General features: G+C 40.0%; 1 protein-coding gene across 4 annotated transcripts in view; it reads right to left on the bottom strand.

Moving 5' to 3' along the window:
- PCYT1A (phosphate cytidylyltransferase 1A, choline) overlaps positions 1-19617 on the bottom strand; it is an 80002-nt gene that overhangs the window by 16785 nt on the left and 43600 nt on the right. For all 4 annotated transcript variants that reach the window (XM_055129283.1, XM_004618668.2, XM_055129284.1 and 1 more), the window contains 2 exons: positions 17412-17561; positions 2133-2232 (listed from right to left, as the gene is read on the bottom strand). In XM_055129283.1, the coding sequence (XP_054985258.1) occupies positions 2133-2232; positions 17412-17528 (217 nt within the window). In that variant the 5' untranslated portion in view covers positions 17529-17561. The remainder of the gene's footprint in view (positions 1-2132; positions 2233-17411; positions 17562-19617) is intronic.

Raw genomic sequence — 19617 nt, 5'->3', positions numbered from 1 at the left:
GCTAAATTACTAGCTATCCTCCTTTAACTTAAATGCACCTGGCTTTCAATTTGCCTCTTTTGATGTATCCTTCAAATATGGATAACCAAAATATTTTCTCTAACAAATTTCTATTGCCCTTCAGACTGTGCTTTTTCTTCCCATCTCAAAGAGAAGATAAATTATGCTGATTTTTAAATTTTTCCAAGAGATAATCTCATCTCTTAAGCCACATTAATTCCTACCCAACCCCTCCCAGTTAAAGGATTTTCTCCTAGATAACACATATTTAACTCCTGTATTTCCTTAACCTTCCTAGTTAAAACCTTTGTAGAAGGTAAGAGAGTGGGGAGAAGGTTGGTAGGAGGGTGGGGAGGGGGACATTCCTTGTACTCATTATTAGCTAAAAAATTTATCAACTATAGGGTTTGTAGATTTTTGTTAGCTTAGTCTTTTTTCATCACTGGTCAAATTATCTTTTTTGGTTATTTAAGATAATGTCAAACAGAGAATGAGCATTAGGAGAAAAATAGATTACACTAGCACAATAGACTGGTCAACTTTGTAGGGAGGTTTGTGATTATTAATTTCACCTAAAATTCATTCAGGTTTTCATTGGCCTTCTATTGCAAATAACTGATATCTATAAAGAGTAGGACCAGCCTAGGTCAAAAATTAGCAAGGAAGAAAAATTTGTGTTGCAGTTCCAGTTCTATTGCTAACATTATTTTACTATGGGAAAGTCTTCACAACTTAGTTTCTATGGGTTTAATATCCTCATATAATGAAGAAATTATAAAGTACATAATCTCAAAAGTGATTTTTAAAATTCCATTCTTTTAGAATTTTTCATTAGATTTAATAAACAGTACTCATTAACTCAATCTTTTTTTTTTTTTTTTTTGCTTTTTGGGTCACACCTGGCGATGCACAGAGGTTACTCCTGGCTCCGCACTCAGGAATTACCCCTGGCGGTGCTCAGGGGACCATATGGGATGCTGGGATTCGAACCCGGGTTGGCCGCGTGCAAGGCAAACGCCCTACCCGCTGTGCTATCACTCCAGCCCCAACTCATTAATCTTAAGCTTGAAAATTTGGGAATAGAACACATATCTACAATTTTTATGTACCACAAATGGTATGTGAATACATTAGCAGCAGGCCGAGTAAAACTATGTGATCAGATCTGAGTGTCTGATTGTGTGTCATGTAAAGACATGGAAAGTCCCTGTCCTCTACTGGTTCTACTATCATATCTAGTGTGGTCTTTGAACTGTTTGGTGGCATTCTGAAATTTGACTGACACCTTACACCTTGCAATGTATAGCTTCAGTTTTCTTTGCTGTCATTTTACCCTGCCCTATCAGTCTATTACTCAAGGAAAGAAAGTCAAACACCCTTAATCACATCATGAATGAGAAGGGTTGGCATCAACATGAATCATCTCATTTTTTAAAAGGCCCTGAAAAGACTTTGTTTTCAAAATAAATGCCCTAAAGAAGTTTTTATTTATGATGCCATCTAAAACAAACTGCCCTGAACAGGTGAGTACCTATAATACATATTAATAATGATGTGGCCAAAATCACTGATTACTAAGTGACATAAATGAAGTATAAAAAATAGAGTATGATTTTTGAAAATAATAAAGTAACTCTTAAAAGATAACCTGAAAAATTTTAAGATAAATCTCCCAACATGGGATATTTTTGTCCTACATGAATCAGTAGTCTCATGTTAGGAAACTGGAGACTGTAGAAAATTTTGGATACAATTCTGAAAGCTATTAAAATTATGATGCCCTGACATGTTATTTAGAGCTCTGTGAAAATACACAAAGATTATAACCAGTTCAGGCTAATGTCTTATTGTCTTCACTTAATATAATAAATAATAAATTATTCTATAATAAATACAATTTATTGTATTATAATAAATGTGAAAATACCCTAAAAACAAGTATGTTATAATAAGGAAAAGATAAGAAATTTCATAGAGCAGAGTTTACCTCCTAAATAGTACAACAACGCTGGTGGAAGAAACCTTTCCCCCATAAGCTTTTAGAGGAAAACTGAAGGAAGAATATGAAGGTAAGCATGTTTACTTGAATGCTAAAACACTAGCAACATAAGAAAATAAAGGTATTTACTTACAAGGAGTTCCTTTGCTGGCTTCTTCCATAGTCACCCTGACATAGGGCTTATTAAAGTCTACTTCAATTTCATCAGAAAAAGGAGCTGGTTGTCGTAAGCCCTTAAAGGACAAGAGTGAAAAGGAAAAAAAGAAGTCAGATTCCAGGGATAAACTTATATTTTAAAACATTTTTAAGGAACAATCGATTATTAAATATGCTTTAATTAAAGTGTATCCTACAAGGTAGATACAACTAGATATAGATACAACTAGATACAATTAGACAGTCTCTTGCCCCCGCGCCTGCTGTCTTCCCCAGGGCCCCTAGGTGAGGGTGGGCTTCAGTTTCCCTCCCCGCCCCGAGCAGAGCTCCCGCAGCCAGGGACCTCTGGAATCCAGTCACAGCCATGCTCCACTCTCCACACATTCAGACGAGCCTCACCCATGAAGGAACCGAGAGAGGAGCTCAGGTGTGTGGAACTCAGGGCTGAGACCTCTAAGCCTGCTCGGATCGGGACTGGGCCTCTTCCGCCCGGATTCCCCATTTTCCAGTAGCTAGGCGGTCACACCCAGGGACTGCCCCCCGAGCCATGTAATCCCACCAATAGCCAACATCCAGAGACTATAAAACCAAGTTCCAGGAAGCATCTTATAGCCTAGTTCTCCCTCTGGGAGAACCTGGCAAGCTATCGAGAGTTTCCTGCCCACACGGGAGAGCCTCGCAAACTCCCCATGGTGTATTCATATGCCAAAACCAGTAACAATGATGGGTTTCATTCCCCTGACACTGAAAGAGCCTCCAATGTGGTAACATTGGAAGGGACGAGTAAAGAGTAAAGAGTTCAGAAATTTGTCCATGGTACTGAAGATAGTAAATATCAGCAGGTAGGGTTGGACTGAGGAAATCTTGATTTCAGGCCCCTTTTCTTTTCTTTTCTTTTCTTTTCTCTTTTTCTTTTCTTTTCTCTCTTTATTTTTAAAATAGCCTTGTTTTCATTTTTCTGAGGAAGTTTCTGTTCATTTCCCCATTTTTTGATGGGGTTCGATGCTTTTTTTCTTGTAAAGTTCTGCCAATGTCTTATATATCTTTGATATTAACCCCTTATCAGATGGGTACTGGGTAAATAATATTTCTCATCCCATGGGCCATCTTTGCATCTTGGTCATTTCCTTTGAGATTTCACCTCTTGTTTTGATTCCAAAGTACTTCATTTTCTGAGACACATTGTGAATGGTAAATTTCAATTTCTTTTTTATTACATGTAAGAAAGCCATGGATTCTTATGTACTGATTTTGTAACCTGCCACTTTACTGTACAGGTTTATTATTTCTGGGAGCTCTTGTGGTATAGTCTTTGGAACTTTTAAAGTATAGTGTCATGTCATCTGCATAAAGTGATAATTTAAATTTCTCCTTTCCAATCTGGATGTCCTTGATTTCTCTTTCTTATCTAATTGCTATGGCAAGAGTTTTTAATAGCATACTGAATAGCAGTAGTCAAAGTGGATAAACTTTTCTCATGCCTGATCATAAAGGAAAGTCTTTCAGCTTTTTTAGTTTGTTTTTGAGTTACACTTGGCTGTTCTCAGGGCTTACTCCCGGTTCTTCATTCAGGGATCACTCCTGTTGGGGTTCTGGGGGTTATACAGGGTGCCAGGGATCAAACCCAAATTGGCCGTGTGCAAGACAAATGCTCTATCCACTCTGGTTCCTGATAGCTTTTACTTAATTTTGGCTTTTGGACCACACCAGGCACTGCTCAGGGTCCACTCCTGGCTGATTCCATGCTCCTGGAGGAGCTCCAGGATCATATGGGATGTGAGAATCAAACCCAATTTAGTTGTCTGTAAGGCAACCCTATCTGCTATAACATCTCTCTGGCCCACTGAGTATGGTGTTAACTGTGGGCTTTTGGTAAATGGAAGGCATTTTCCACTCCCCCCCCCATACACTTTCCCCCTTTTAGAATCTTTGATTTACTATGCTGTTACTGACAGATGTCTGTTATTGATGCATGTCACTTTACCTCTTTTCAGAACTTTTAAACATCTTTCAGCAGAAAGTTTCATAATGTCACACACAAGTATTTACCTTTCCCCCAACAATTATGTACAAATGATTATGGGTTTTGTTGAAATTAAAAAAATATATTAATAATGCCAGGGGAAAGTCTATAGAGTGACGAGAAATACTATGTGGTATAAGAAAGAAGGAATAATGAGCAGAACAGAGAAATTATATCACATGGTGGAAGAGGTGAGGAAGGTAAAGAGGGAGGGAGGAAGGAAATAAGGGAAGAAGAAAGAAAAGAGAAAGGAAGAAACAAGGAAACAAGGAAGGAAGGAAATAAGGGAAGAAGAAAGGAAAGAAAGAAGGAAGGAAGGAAGGAAAGGAAGGAAGCAAGGAAAGAATGAAGAAAGGAAGGAAGGAAATTATTTTCTGATTCCTAGATGTAGTATAACATTGGTTTGTCCTTTCTGCCTTGTTGCAGGGAGCTTAGGATTATTGGGTTACTCTCATCACAGTGCTCCCATTTCTTTGAGTTTATTTGTAACTTCTTTCCTTGTGCTCTGTTAACTTGTAAATATTGTTTTTCTCATCTCCTTAAGTCTTTGCATAGTTAATTCAGAGCAATGTCCTTTTTGTGTGGACACAAGAAGACAGTTAATGATATATGCTTTTGTAACATGGGAGTTAACTGCCTCCAAATGATATTTTCCTCTTGGACATCTGTTCCCTCAACTTAAGTCTCAGTTGCCCTTTCTTCTAGCACCCCAAAAGCAGGGTCCTGATGAGGGACTGGATGGACCCAGGCAAGCGGTGAGCTATGTGCTACGTTGGCATCGAAATGGGACTGACCAAAGTTTATAATGCTTAACTATAAGTTAAGAGCATGGTCATGGGCAAATTCTGTCATGATCCAAAGCTCCCTGCAGCAAAGCAGAAAGGACAAACCAATGTTATTCTACACCTATTGCCATTTCAGTGACTATAATCAATGAGTCTATCTATCTGCAATTTGGATTTTTTCACAGACCTTCAAAGTAGGATTTATACCCAAATAATTCCTTTCCTCCAAAACCAGCTGTTCCTCTAGTGTTGTTGTTTTTTTGTTTTCTATTTTTGAGTCACACTGGTAGTGTTTAGGGTCACCTCTGGTGACCATGTGGTATCAATATTGATCCCTGGAGTCCCATACAGCTCTTGGAGCCATCTCCTTGGCTGCCCTTTTGAGTTTTTAATTTGAGTAAAAAGATAACTACCTAAGATGAAACAGTTATTTTAACAATTCTCATCCTTTCCATCCTAATTTTAAATAAGTGTCCATTCTCTTGCTCCTTTTCCCTTGCCATTCCATTCCTCTTTAGCCCTTCCTTCTTCCCTTCTCCCCATTTCTCTCTCCCCCTCTAGTACTAGAGAGCAAATCCAGGGCTTCACATTTGTAAGGCATGTGCTCTACTGCTGAGCCACACTCCTGACTCCAAGAACCCTTTTTGTTTGTTTATTATTTTGCTTTGGATCCACACCCAGCATTGCTCAGGGGTTATTCCTGGCTCTGTACTCAGGAATCACTTCTGGGGGTCCTGGGGGAGCATATAAGATGCTGGGGATAAAACCTGCACCAGTTGCATACAAGGTAAGCACCCTATTCACTGTGTTATCTCTCCAGCACACAAGAATTATCTTTAACCTCCTAAAAACTTAAAATTTGAACCAGAGAGATAGCTCAACAGGTTTAGCACATGTTCTGAATTCGGGAGGCCCAGGGTTGGTCTCATGTTCCCTTCATGCCAGGAGCTAATAACAAGCTTTGAGCCTGGAGTAACCCAGAGCATGCCTGTGAGAGTGGTCCAAAAACTGAAAACATGACAAACAAATTGAAAACCTTAAAATTTATCTTGCTCTGTTTCTATTGTCTTAGTTAAAATCCTCATCATTTCCAACCTGGCTCATTCGTAACTAGTCCACTGGTTTCTGTTTATCCCTGTTTCATGTGATTATTTCTGGAATAATCTTCCTAAATTATAGATAGGATCACATTACTTGTAGGATAAAGTTCAAATTCCTTTGCACAGCCAAAACCAAACAAACAGAAAGGGTCAGAGAAATAGTACAAGGGTTAACACACTTTGCTTGCATGTGGCCAATCCAGGTTCAACCCTCAGCACTAGATATAAACCCCTGATCACAACCAGGAGTAGCTTCTGAGCACAAGTCAGCAGTAATCCCTGAGCACCATAGGGCTTAACTCAAAACAGAACAAATTCAAGACAATGCTTACTTTATCTACAGCAGATTCTTTCTCCCAAACTTAGGTTTTAGGATCACACCCAATAGCCCACACACACACACACCTGGCCTGCGGCAAGCCTTTCTCCAGCACCACAGCTATTTTCTCTTCTGGCCCAAGTGTGTGACGTCCCCTGACCCCCCCTCCCCCGTTCCAGCCAGCTTCTTCAACCGAGCTACAGCGACACAGGGGCATGGCCTATTTTGCAGGGGGCATGGCCTCCACTGAAGTGGGTGTGGCCTCCTTTGGAGCCCTGGCCGCTCACAAGGCCGAAATTATTTTCCTCAAACCCAGCGTTTGTTACATCTCAGTCTTCATTATCTAAGTCCGTGAGTAGCATCCTAGCTATCCCGAACCCAGTAGGCCAAAAGGCCGGTAGTCTATTCCAATTTCACCAAAACACCAATGAGTACAAGTAGCTGTACAAGCCCAATATAAAAGCACACATTCTCCAAAAGCATCACTGGAAGCCTCACATATGGAAGAGAGGAACATCTGAGAGGAAGGACATGTTCTAGAAGAGGAAAATAAAAAGGTGACCACGATCGACCAAGCCCATCCAGAATCCTTGCTCACAACAAGAAGAAATAGGGATAGTGAACTTGAAGGCCACTCCTCCATACCACAACAACATGAAAAAAGAACACAAATCCCCAGCACGAGGAGAGGATGATGAAAGGAGACCAGAAACCTCAATAGGTATTTCCTACAAATTTGAGCTCTCCGATAAAAAATTCAGAGATGAAATGCTGAAGATGTTCAATGAACTAAAAAAAAAAAATGGAACAGGTATCCATTAAATTAAAGGATGACATGAAAGAAACAATGGAAAGGACAGCTGAGAAAATACACAAATAAATGAGAGCAGAAATAAAAAAGCTACAAAAAGAAATGTCATGAAATGTCACGAATAAAGGACTTGGTAGATGAAATATAAAACTCAGTGGGTGTCCTCAACAATAGAATGGCTACAGTGGAAGACAGAATCAGTGAGCTTGAAGATGAGCTGCAGGAAGCCTACAGGTAACATAAGGTAACAAACAATGGGAAGAGACCTCAAAATTCGCCCTCTGATCTAGGGCGAATCAGAGTTCTAGGAGATGATTTCAAGAGGAACAACAATAGAATCATCAGAGTACCAGAAGGACAGGGAAGCAACCCCAATAAAAAGCCACAGTCAAAGAAATCACTGCTGAAAAGTTCCCAGAGCTGGAGAATGCAAGCATCCAGATTCAGGGAGCCCGAAGGGTATCAGCTAAGAGACTCTAACAAAAAAAACTCCAAGACACATCACAGTCAGAATGATAGACATCATGGATAGAGATACAATACTGTAAGCAGCAAGGTCAAAGAAGGAAATCACATGCAAAGGAGCACCCCTTTGATTCACAGCAGACCAATCAGAGGAAACCCTCCAAGTCTGAAGGCAGTGGTGGGATATAATGGAAAAACTCAATGAAATGAACGCTTCACCAAGAATACTTTATCCGGCTAAATTCTTATTCAAACTTGAAGGAACGATACACTATTTTGTGAAAACAACGGTTCAGGAACTTCATAGACTCAAAACCAAACCTAAAAGAAGGAGTAAAGGGGCTATTGTAAGACAAGAAAAATCCCTACAAGGACAACAAACCCTTACAGAAAGATGGCACAAAACCCTATAACAATAATCTCTCTCAATGTCTATGGTCTATGTTCACAAATTAAGAGACACAGAGTGGCAAAATGGATTCAGAGACTGAACCCAACATTCTGCTGCCTACAAGAAACACATCTGAACAGCCAGAACAAACAGACTCGAAGTCAAAGGATGGAAAACAATCCTACAAGCAATCAATTCCCTCAAAAAAGCTGGAGTGGCCTTACTAGTATTGGACAACATCGATTTCAGGTAGGAAAAGATTAGAAGAGACAGTGAAGGCCATTTTTTATTAATCAAGGAATATGTACAGCAGGAAGAAATCACACTCTTAAATGTGTACGCACCCAATGAGGGACCAGCTAAATACCTAAACTGCTAACAGACCTTAAGAAGGACATTGAGAGCAACACAATAGTAGTTGGAGACTTCAATACCACCCTATCACCTCTGGATAGATGAAGATTGAAACTCACCAAGGAAACACTGACTTTGAAGAAAGAAATAGATGAGAGAGGGCAAACAAATCTATCTAGGACTTATATCCCCCCAAAAAAAGAATACATATTCTTTTCCAGTACACATGGAACATTTTCCAGAATAAACCATGTGCTGGGCCACACACATACCTCAACAGAATCAGGAAGATAGACATCGTATCAGCTATCTTTTCAGACCATGATGCACTGAAGATAGAAGTTAATCATGTACATACACAGAAAACCAAATCAAACACTGGAAATTAAACAACTTAATGTTGAACAATGAGTGGATCAGGAAGGAAATTAAGAAAGAAATCAAAAGGTACCTGGAAACAAATGAGAACAAAGACACGAGCTACCAGAACCTGTGGGACACAGCTAAAGCCGTTAAGGGGAAAATTTATAGCCCTGCAAGCACTTCTCAGGAAGGGAAAAAGGGCCCACATAAATAACTTGACTTCAGAGCTCAAGATTTTAAAAAAGGACCAACAAAAGGAGCCCAAACCAGGCAGAAGGAAAGAGATAATAAAACTTACAGCATAAATCAACGACACGGAAACACAAAAGACAATCTGAAAGATCACTGAAACCAAGAGCTGGTTCTTCGAGAAAATAAACAAGATTGATAAACCACTAGCAAGACTAACAAAGAAAGAGAGAGAACCCTAATAAACCGAATCAGAAATGAAAAGGGGGAAATCACAACAGAAACCAAAGAAATTCAAAAGATCATAAGAGACTACTTTGAAAATCTGTATGCCATGAAACAAGAGAACCTAGAAGAAATGGAAAATTCTTGGATTCCTATAATCTCCCAAGGCTGAATCAAGAAGACCTGAAATACCTGAATAGTCCTATTAATATCAAGGAAATTGAAACTGTAATTAAAGTCTTCCCAAAACAAAAGCCTAGGTTCAGATGGATTCACTAGCTAATTCTTCCAAATATTTAAAGAGGACCTATTGCCAGTTCTTCTCAAGCTTTTCCAGGAAATTGAAGAAACAGAATACCTCCCAAAGAGCATCTATGATGCTCATATCTCCCTAATACCAAAAGCAAACAAAGATGCCACAAAACAAGAAAACTACAGGCCAATATCCCTGATGAACACGGATTCGAAGATTCTCAAAAAAATATTAGCAATTCAACAACTCATCAAAAAGATCATACACCAAAAAAAAAAAAAAAGATTATACACCACGACAACCAAGTCAGATTCATCCCGGGATGCAAGGATGGTTCAACATTCAGAAATCAATCAACATGATTATCAACAAAAGTCATCATCATATCAACACAAAAAAGGTAATAACCATATGATCATATCAATAGATGCAAAGAAAGCATTTGAAAAGACCCAGCACCTGTTTATGATGAAAACTCTTGCCAAAATAAGTATAGAAGGGACTTTCCTCAATATAGTCACAGCCATCTACTACAAGCCAACGGCAAGCATCATCCTCAATGGGGAAAAACTGAGAGCGTTCCCTCTAAGATCAGGGACGAGACAAGGATGCCCACTCTCTCCACTCTGTTCAATATAATACTGAAGTACCTGCAATAGCAATTTGGCAAGAAAAAGATATTAAGGGCATTCAGGGAGGAAAGGAAGAAATCAAGCTCTCACTATCTGTAGATGATATTATACTATACTTAGAGAACCCTAAAACCTCTACCAAGAAACTCCTAAAAAACAATAGATTTATATAGTAAAGTTGCAGGCTATAAAATCAATACCCAAAAGTCCATGGCTTTCCTATACGCAAATAATGAGAGAGAAGAAAGTGACATGAAAAAAACAATCCCCTTCACAATTGTGCCTTAGAAAATCAAGTACCTCGGAATTAGTTTAACTAAGGAGGTAAAGGACTTGTACAAAGAAAACTACAAAATGCTACTTCAAGACATAAAAGCGGACATGAGGAAATGGAAAGATATCCCCTGCTCATGGATTGGAAGAATTAACATTGTCAAAATGGCAATACTCCCCAAAGCACTGTACACATTCAATGCGATCCCTATACGGGTACCATTTCTATGGCTTTCTCCAAAGAAATGGAGCAAATACTCCTGCAATTCATATGGAACAAATAAGTCCCTACGAATAGTTAAAGCAACTCTTGGGAAAAAGAATATGGGAGGAATCACTCTCCCCAACCTCAACCTTTAATACAAAGCGGTAATAATTAAAACTGCATGGTACTGGAACAAAGGCAGAGCCGCAGACCAATGGAACAGGGTTGACACACACCCTCAAACATATGATCATCTAATCTTTGATAAGGGAGCAAGAAATGTGAATTGGAGCAAGGAAAGCCTCTTCAACAAATGGTGCTGGCAAAACTAGACAGCTACATGCAAAAAAATGGACTCAGATCTCTACCTAACACCACGTACAAAAGTCAGGTCAAAGTGGACAAAAGATCTCAACATCAGACCTGAATCCATAAGGTACATGGAAGACAAGGTTGCCAAAACCCTCCACGACATTGATGTTAAAGGTATTTTCAAAGATGACATGCCACTGGCCAAGCAATTGAAAACAGAGATAAACAAATGGGATTATTTAAACTAAGAAGCTTCTGCACCTCAAAAGTAACAGTGACCAAAATACAATCTACAGAATAGGAAAGGATATTCACCCAATACCCATCTGGTAAGGGGTTGATATCAAAGATATACAGGATATACAAGGCACTGGTTGAACTCTACAAGAAGAAAACATCCAACCCCATAAGAAAATGGGGGGTGGAAATGAACAGAAATTTTCTCAAAGAAGAAATCCAAATGGCTAAAAGACACATGAGAAAATGTTCTACATCACTAATCATCAGTGAGATACAGATTAAAACAACAATGAGATATCATTTTACACCAAAGAGACTGGCCCACATACAAAAGAACAAAAGCAACTGGTGTTGGCGCGGACGTGGGGAGAAAGGGACTCTTCTTCACTGCTGGTGGGAATGCTGACTGGTTCAGCCCTTTTGGAAACAATATGGACAATTCTCAAAAAATTAGAAATTGAGCTCCCATTTGACCCAAGAATACCACTCCTGGGAATATATCCCAGAGAGGCAAAAAAGGTACAGTAGAAATGACATCTGCATTTGTATGTTCATTGCAGCACTATTTACAATAGCCAAAATCTGGAAAAAACCTGAGTGACCAAAAACAGATGACTGGTTAAAGAAAGTTTGGTACATCTACACAATGGAATACTATGCAGCTGTTAGAAAATTTGCATATAAGTGGATCAACATGGAAAGTATCATGTTCAGTGAAACCAGTCAGATATAGAGAGACAGACATAGAAAGATCACACTCATCTGTGGAATATAAAGTAACAGAGTGGGAGACCAACACTCAAGAGTAGTAGAGATAAGAACCAGGAGGTCTGCCCCACAGCTTGGAAACTGGCCTCACATGCTGGGGCAAAAGGCAGCTGAGACAGAGAGAGGAACACCAAGGAGAGGATGTTGGGAAGACCCATATGGGTTGAAAGATGCGTCCCGGAAGTAGACCATAGACCGAACATGAAGGCCACTCAATACCTCTATTGCAAACTACAGCACCCAAAAGGAGACAGAACAAAAGGGAATGCCCTGCTGCAGTGGCAGGGTGGGGTGGTGGGGGATGGGGTGGGGGTGGTGGGAGGGATACTGGGAACATTGGTGGAGGAGAATGGGAACTGGTGGAGGGATGGGTAAACGATCACTGTATGACTGAAATGCAAACATGAAAGTTCATAAATTTGTAACTGTACCTCACGGTGATTCACTAATAAAAAATTTTTTTAAAAAAAGAGTAACTTATGACTTGGTGCTCAAATATCATTGTCAGCAATGCTCAGGGAACTCAGGGAACTATCCTAGCTCAGTGGTGCTAGGATCGAACCCAGAGATCCTGAAAGCTCAGCATGTACTCTAGCCTTTGGAGTCATTACCCTGGCACCTGAATAACAGATTCTTTTTCTGAATTTTAAGTAAACACAATACAATCTGTAGTTTGCTAAACATACTGTTATTTCACACATCTGACTTTGCACTCTTTCATCTATTTTTTTCTTTTTTTTTTTTTTTATTGAATCACTGTGAGACCCTTACGAAGCTCTTCATGATTAGGTTTCAGTCATGCAGTGTTCCAATACTCATCCTTCCACCACTGTACATTTCCCAACACCAGTGTCCCCAGTATCCTTTCTGCCACCCCACCCCACCCCCTGTCTCTATGGCAGGCACTTTCCTTCTTACTTTCTATCTATTTTTGGGCATTATAATTTGCAATACAGATACTGAGAGGCCATCATGTTTGGTCCTTTACCCACTTTCAGCACACAACTCTCATCCTGAGCAATCTCTCCAACCATCACTTAGTGGTCCTTTCTCTATCCCAACTGCCTTCAGCCTCCCCCCGCGCCCCCCCCCCCCCCCCGCCCCGGGCACTTGAGGTAAGCGTTCAACTCCTGGCTCTTGTCGATACTGTCCTTGGGTGTGTGTTAGTCTTATACTATGTTATTTTATATTCCACACATGAGTGTAGTTTGTGACTATACCTATAACACCCGTACCAGTGAATTTTTTTGTACTTTTAGACAAGTCAGCCATAGAATTATCCCTAAATTTTCCCTCCAAATTCTGTTCTCTCTTCAATCCATTTCCTCCTGGTCCGCCAGCCCTGCTAGCCCTTGTTGCTATTGTCCTTGGGTGTTAGTCTCACACTATGTTATTTTATATTCCACAGATGAGTGTAGTTTGACTATACCTTTATAAACACACGTACCAGTGAATTTTTTTTGTACTTTTAGACAAATCAGCCATAGAGTTACCCCTTAAATTTCCCCCCAAATTCTGTTTTCTCTTCTATCCATTTCCTCCTGGTCCCCCAGCTCTGCTACCTAATACTTGGCAATCCTTCAACCCTTCCTGTCCTTTTCACCTACAAGAAAACATTTTCTAAAACTAATAAGTTCTGAGTCATAGGACTCTATATTATGCACGTATCTCTCAAGTGGAAAGTCTTATTAATCTTTACACTCAGCTGCCAAGCTGGCAATTTGTAAGTGTATGATAAAATTTTGAAATCTTATTTATTAAGTTATAATATAAACCACGGTTAATAAGTAAATGACTAAAGAACAAATGTGGTATGTGATAAACAATGGAATGTTATTCAGTAGTAATAAAAAAAAAATAAGTTACTGGGGTCAGAGAGACAGTACATCAGGTAAAGGAAACTTGCTTTGCATGTGGCCAACTTGGGTTTTATTCCTGGGACCCATAAGTTCCTCCAAGACTCACCAGGAGTGTTTCCTGAGTGCAGAGTAAGGAGTGCACACTTGGGTGTGCTCCGCACCACAAAAAAGGGAAATAAGGAAATTACTAACACTTCTATAACATCAATATGAAAAACATGTTCAATGAAAGAAGCCAGCCATAAAGAATCACATACAGTAGAATGCCATTTTGTATGTAATGTCCAAAACAGGCAGATCTATCAAGTCAGAAAGTAGATGAGCAGTTTCTAGCAGATGGGAAGACTGGAAGGAAACAGTGATGATTGCTAATAGGTCTGAGTTTTCTTTCTGGGGTGACAAAGATTCTGAAATTAGTTGTGTAATGGTTGTACAACTCTGAAAATATTAAAAAAAGAAACATTACATTGTATAGTAAAAGTGGGAGAATATTTGATTCACAAATCTGTTACTTAAAAAAAGGAAAACCTTAGAATATAGAAATTTAGAATATAAAAAGGTATAGTCACAAATTACACTCATCTGTGGAATGTAAAAATATGCTTAGAATATAGAATTGGAAGTGATTCAGAGATAGAAAATATACTGCCACAGAGATGACAGGCAAGCTTACTCAGTGGACATACCTCATTAGGGTTGGTCTAGCCTGTCGGGTTAGTGAATCTTTCACCACTAGCCCAGACTAAAAGGCCAATGTGTACCAGAAAGGAATGCGGAATGGGCAGCAGGTCACTTAACTTATCAGTGACATGAATATATAAAGTAAAGTAATTTGATGCATTAAAATTCCTCAGATGCTAAGGACCAAGAAATGTTAAGCTCTCTCAGAGTCTATTCCATTACCACTGCTTCCTTTGCTTTATTACTGTTCATTGACTGAGAATATCAACTATCTGGATATGACCTCTTCCAAGTAAGAATGCTGAAATGCCCGCTACAACCACTATATTTTGAATTCAGAAATTAACTATGTCCTGTACTGTTGACTACTGAGTCATTTTCTGAGTTTGCACATTCTGCTGTGGAAAGCAGGATATTTCCCTCCAATAGAGGTCTACATTTAATTTTCTACAAACTAAGACTATACTATGTTACATGGAAAAAGAGGCTTTGCATATGTGAATCAAAGTAAATAATTTTCAGTCAGAAAGTTTGTCCTGGATCATCTGCGTATGTTCAATGTAGTCACAGGGGTCTTATAAGTGAATGAAGGAGGCAGAAACCAGAGTCAGAAAGATAAGGCTGTGGTCAGATATGACTTCTGGTTAGCAAGAAAACACTCTCCTACAGGAACTTCAACCTTGCCAGCACTTTGATTTTAGACCTCTGTGATCCATTCCTGACTTATGACCTCAAGAAATGCAAGATAACATTAAAAAAACTAATGGGCAGGGATTATAGCAAACACAGGGCCAGGAGTAATCCCTAAGCAGTTCCAGGTGTGACACAACCTCCACTCCACTCCCACCCCCCCAAATTAAAGAAAGACAATCTCAAGAAAGAAGAAATAACAAAGAGCTGGGAGTAAGTGAAAAAAGTTATAGGGGAAGTTCTAAAAGAAAGTGTCAAATAAACATTTTCTTCCAAAACGTTGCTTGGGATAATTCTACCAGCAATGCATGTATGCATGCATATATGTGTGTGTGCGTGTGTGTGCGTGTGCATGTATATACATACATATATATACAAATATATACTTTGATTTATACTATATACTTACATGTGTACATATAAAGATATTAAAGTATATATTTAGGTATATAGTTTAACAGACTGCTAGTTTATGGTTACTGATGTACAATATCACTGCACTCCACCACTACAAAAATATCAATATCCCTCCACCAAAAAAAAAATAATAAAAAACCTAATGTTTTAGGTCATAAAATTTGTGGAATAGGAAGCTAATATACTTGCCCCCACCATTATTATTAGTTATCAGTTGGCTGAAATATGTCTTCTATTTGTGGACCTGTTGTTCCTTTTATTGCTCAAGATGGTTTGGAACAACTGTTAGTTGTGTAAGAGCAAATAGATTTTTCCCCCTGGGCTATAAAGTTCCAGAATTAACCAATGGAAGCTTCATTTTGACCAATGATTACAAATAAGTATTAATAAATATACTGAAATATATACTTATGTTATACTTATACTTACTTATATATACTTATATACAGAGAGTCTCTTGCCTGCACGAGTGACTGTCTTCCGCAGAGCCTCCTCGGAGGGGATGGGCTCCAGCTTCCCTCCCTGCCCCGAGCAGAGTTCCCGGTGGCCGAAGACCTCCCTAGCCTAGCCACAACCATGCCCAAGGCCCCTCTCAACACATTTGGACGAGACTCACTCATGAAGGTACTGGCAGAGGAACCCAGGTGTGTGGGACCCGGACTGAGACCTCCAAGCTTGCTCCGATCAGGACTGGGCCTCTTCCGCCCAGATTTCCCACTTTTCAGTAGCTGGGCAGTCACACCCAGGGACTGCCCCCAGGGACTGCCCCCAGCGCCCTGTAATCCCATCAACGGCCAATATCCAGAGACTTAAAAGCAAGCTCCCGGAAGCTGTGTAGCTGCGAGATATCTTATAGCCTAGTTCTCCCTCTGGGAGAAACTGGCAAGCTACTGAGAGTTTCCTACCCACACAGGAGAGCCTCGCAAACTCCCCATGGTGTATTCATATGCCAAAAACAGTAACAAGCTGAGTATCATTCCCCTGACCCTGAAGGAGCCTCCAATGCAGCATCATAGGGAAGGATGAGTAGAGAGGCTTCCAAAATCTCAGGGCTAGGATGAATGATGATGTTACTGAGACTGATCGAGAAATTCGACAATCAACGGGATGATGATGATGATGATGATGATGATGATGATGATGATGATGATGATGATGATACTTATGTTACTGTGATTTTTGTGGGAGAAGGGGCATACTTGATGTGCTCTGGGTCATTCCCAATACTCAAGGGAATATGAAGTACCAATAAAAAACTGAGGGCCTCACGTATACCAAACAAGTGCTGTCCCATTGAACCATATCCTTGACTCAGTCAATGGGATTTTAAGACATGGGTTTCATAATATTGTATATCAATAACAAAATTCAGTTGCACATTCATTTTTTAACATGATTTTGAGGGGAAGTTCTAGGTAGGGTACAACCTGAGATGGGATGAGCAATTTAGAATGGGGTCTTTCACTGAAGATTTGGCAGTAGTTAGTAAATACAAAGACAATATCCCAGAGATAAAGGAAAACAATGTAGGGAGTTATGCAAAAAGAACCAAGTCTAAGATATAACCAGCAAGAGACTGGAGGAATGGTTTAGAATAAAGGATACTAAAGCAGAGAAAACTAAATACCATGAAATGATACCAAGAGATAACTAGCTGGAGGCCTAGTTTCTATACTTCATTGATTTGAATGTGATCTTTAGCAATGTACACACAACCTTCAATTTTTCCTACCATTTTTATTCTTATTCCAATGTAAAGCTCTTACAACAAAGCTTCGATTATAAAGAAAATATAAGATTTCTAACACCCAAAAATATATACTTACTAGTCACTGTAAGCATTATCATTATTCACCCTCTCATTGGCACATTAACTGTTTAACAAAGAAATATCTACTTACAAATGCACAGCGTGGCATTTTAGAAGAAATTCCATCTTTGTCTGTTGCCCCATTGGGTCCAGGTGCCTCTTTCCTCCTCTTTCTCGTATTGATTTTGGCTGAAGTCTGTGCATCCATCTTCTTTTAACTAATGGTAGACAGTGGAATTACCTGGTGAGAAAAAGTCTCAGTATTTCAGAGATGTTAAAGTGGATACATTAAGCAATATATCAATTTCACAGCATACATTTGAAGATGAACCAACTGTATCTGGTAAAAGTTGTTCACAAAACACAATTTCCCAGTGAAATGCCTTGTTTGACCTGACCTGGGAAATTATTCTCCCTGAGCAAGACTGCCTGTATTCTGTTAATTTCATATCCTGACTGCATACAAAAGATCAGAATAACTTGGCAGAGAAAGTTAGTTAGACAAACTTTGCCATTACCCCTTAACTTTATGCCTGGGGCACCTAGAGGTACAATGATAGATACATAGAAAAATGAACGGTCCATTTTGGCGAAGTTTGGGAATAAAACAACTTGAATGATCAATTGCTAACTCTGAGTCAGATATGGTACAGTGAAAATTCAAAGAAAATCTTCAGGGCATGCCACATCCCACACGGACAACTTGAACCTTGGCCAGAGAGAGGGAATGAGAGTTGAGTGGGCTAGGGAGGGCTGCATGCAATAAATGGCATACAGCAAGTTTATTGAAATCCAAGAGGATTTATATAGTCTTATTTTAGCAATGATCAGCAGGTTACATAAGCGGCATAAGCGATATTAATCAAGCTGTGCGAGCAACTTTATTTTTGCCAACATTACTTGTTTTTTGGTTCCTTCTTGTTATTTCGGTTCCTTATCTCACCCTTATCTCAAGAGAGTCTCTTGCCCACACGCCTGGCTGTCCTCCCCGGGGCCCCTCGGAGGGGATGGACTCCAGCTTCCCTCCCCACCCCGAGCAGAGTTCCTGGCGGCCAAATACCACCTAGCTACAGCCATGTGGAGATACCCTCTCCACACGATCGGACAGGCCTCAAGCATGAAGGTACCAGCAGAGGAACCCAGGTGTGTGTAATCCCATCAACGGCCAACATCCAGAGACTTAAAAGCAAGCTCCCAGCTATCTTGTAGCCTACTTCTCCCTTTGGGAGAAACTAGCAAGCTTCTGAGAGTTTCCTGCCCACATGGGACAGCCTTGCAAGCTTCCCATGGTGTATTCATATGCTAAATCCAGTAACAAGCTGGATCTCATTCCCCTGACCCTGAAAGAGCCTCCAGTGTGACATCTTTGGGAGGGCCAAGTGGAGAGAGACTTCTAAGATCTCAGGGAAAGGATGAAAGGAGAGGTTACTGAGCCCACTCGAGAAATCGATGATTAACGGGATTTAGTGATTCATGTGATTCGTGATCTCACCCTTGAGAAACATGGGAAGGAGATGTGGCCTTGGGCATGGCCAAGGCGGATATGAGCCAATCCTCCCTTCAGCTTCTTCTCAAGTCCAGCTGCCAGAGCATGGTGGCCCTTCGACCCCCTTTTCAGGCTGGCCGCCAGAGCATAGTGGTCCTTCAGCCGCCTGTCAAGGCCTGCTGTCAGGGGATGGCTCGCTCTTGCGCCAAGTTTCTCCATACTCGTTCCTGTTTACAGGGACTGGGTTCGGGGGATGCCTAGGCCCGTCCACAACAAGGGCAGAGGCTGAAAACAAAACAAATGCTGGACAGAATGACTTGCTACTCTGCCTTGATGCTTCTATTAAGCCCTCCCAAATAAAATGTCAGCTAAACATCTGCAATTGTGCCTTACTTCATCCCTCCAGCTAAAGTTCAAGTGGCAATGTGACAAGAGCCACAAGAAACCTGACCTAATTCTTAAGACTGAAGGTGACACCCCATGACTCATGGTCAAGTACTAGGCTGGCACAAAAAAAAAAAAATAAGTCTAAAGTGAAAGATGAACACCACCCAGAAACTTCCTTTCATCGAAAATGTAAATTAGAATGGGAGGATACTAATCATTTAATAAGTTTTCCAGTGGTAATGAACAGAGCTTTCTTCAATTATTGTTTCAAATAACCTTTCAAAATATTCAGAGATCAGTGCTACTACTCTCATCCCATTCTACAGGTCTGAGACACCTGATAATAATATCTAATTACTAAAATTAGTGATCAACTCAACCTAGCACTTAACTATGAGGAATCTGTTTAAATTCTTCTCAGGTT

The sequence above is a fragment of the Sorex araneus genome, chromosome 2 (genome assembly GCF_027595985.1).
Source record: "Sorex araneus isolate mSorAra2 chromosome 2, mSorAra2.pri, whole genome shotgun sequence".
Taxonomy (NCBI): domain Eukaryota; kingdom Metazoa; phylum Chordata; class Mammalia; order Eulipotyphla; family Soricidae; genus Sorex; species Sorex araneus.
Note: the sequence above shows the minus strand (reverse complement) of the source record. Positions and strands in the feature narration are given on the sequence as shown.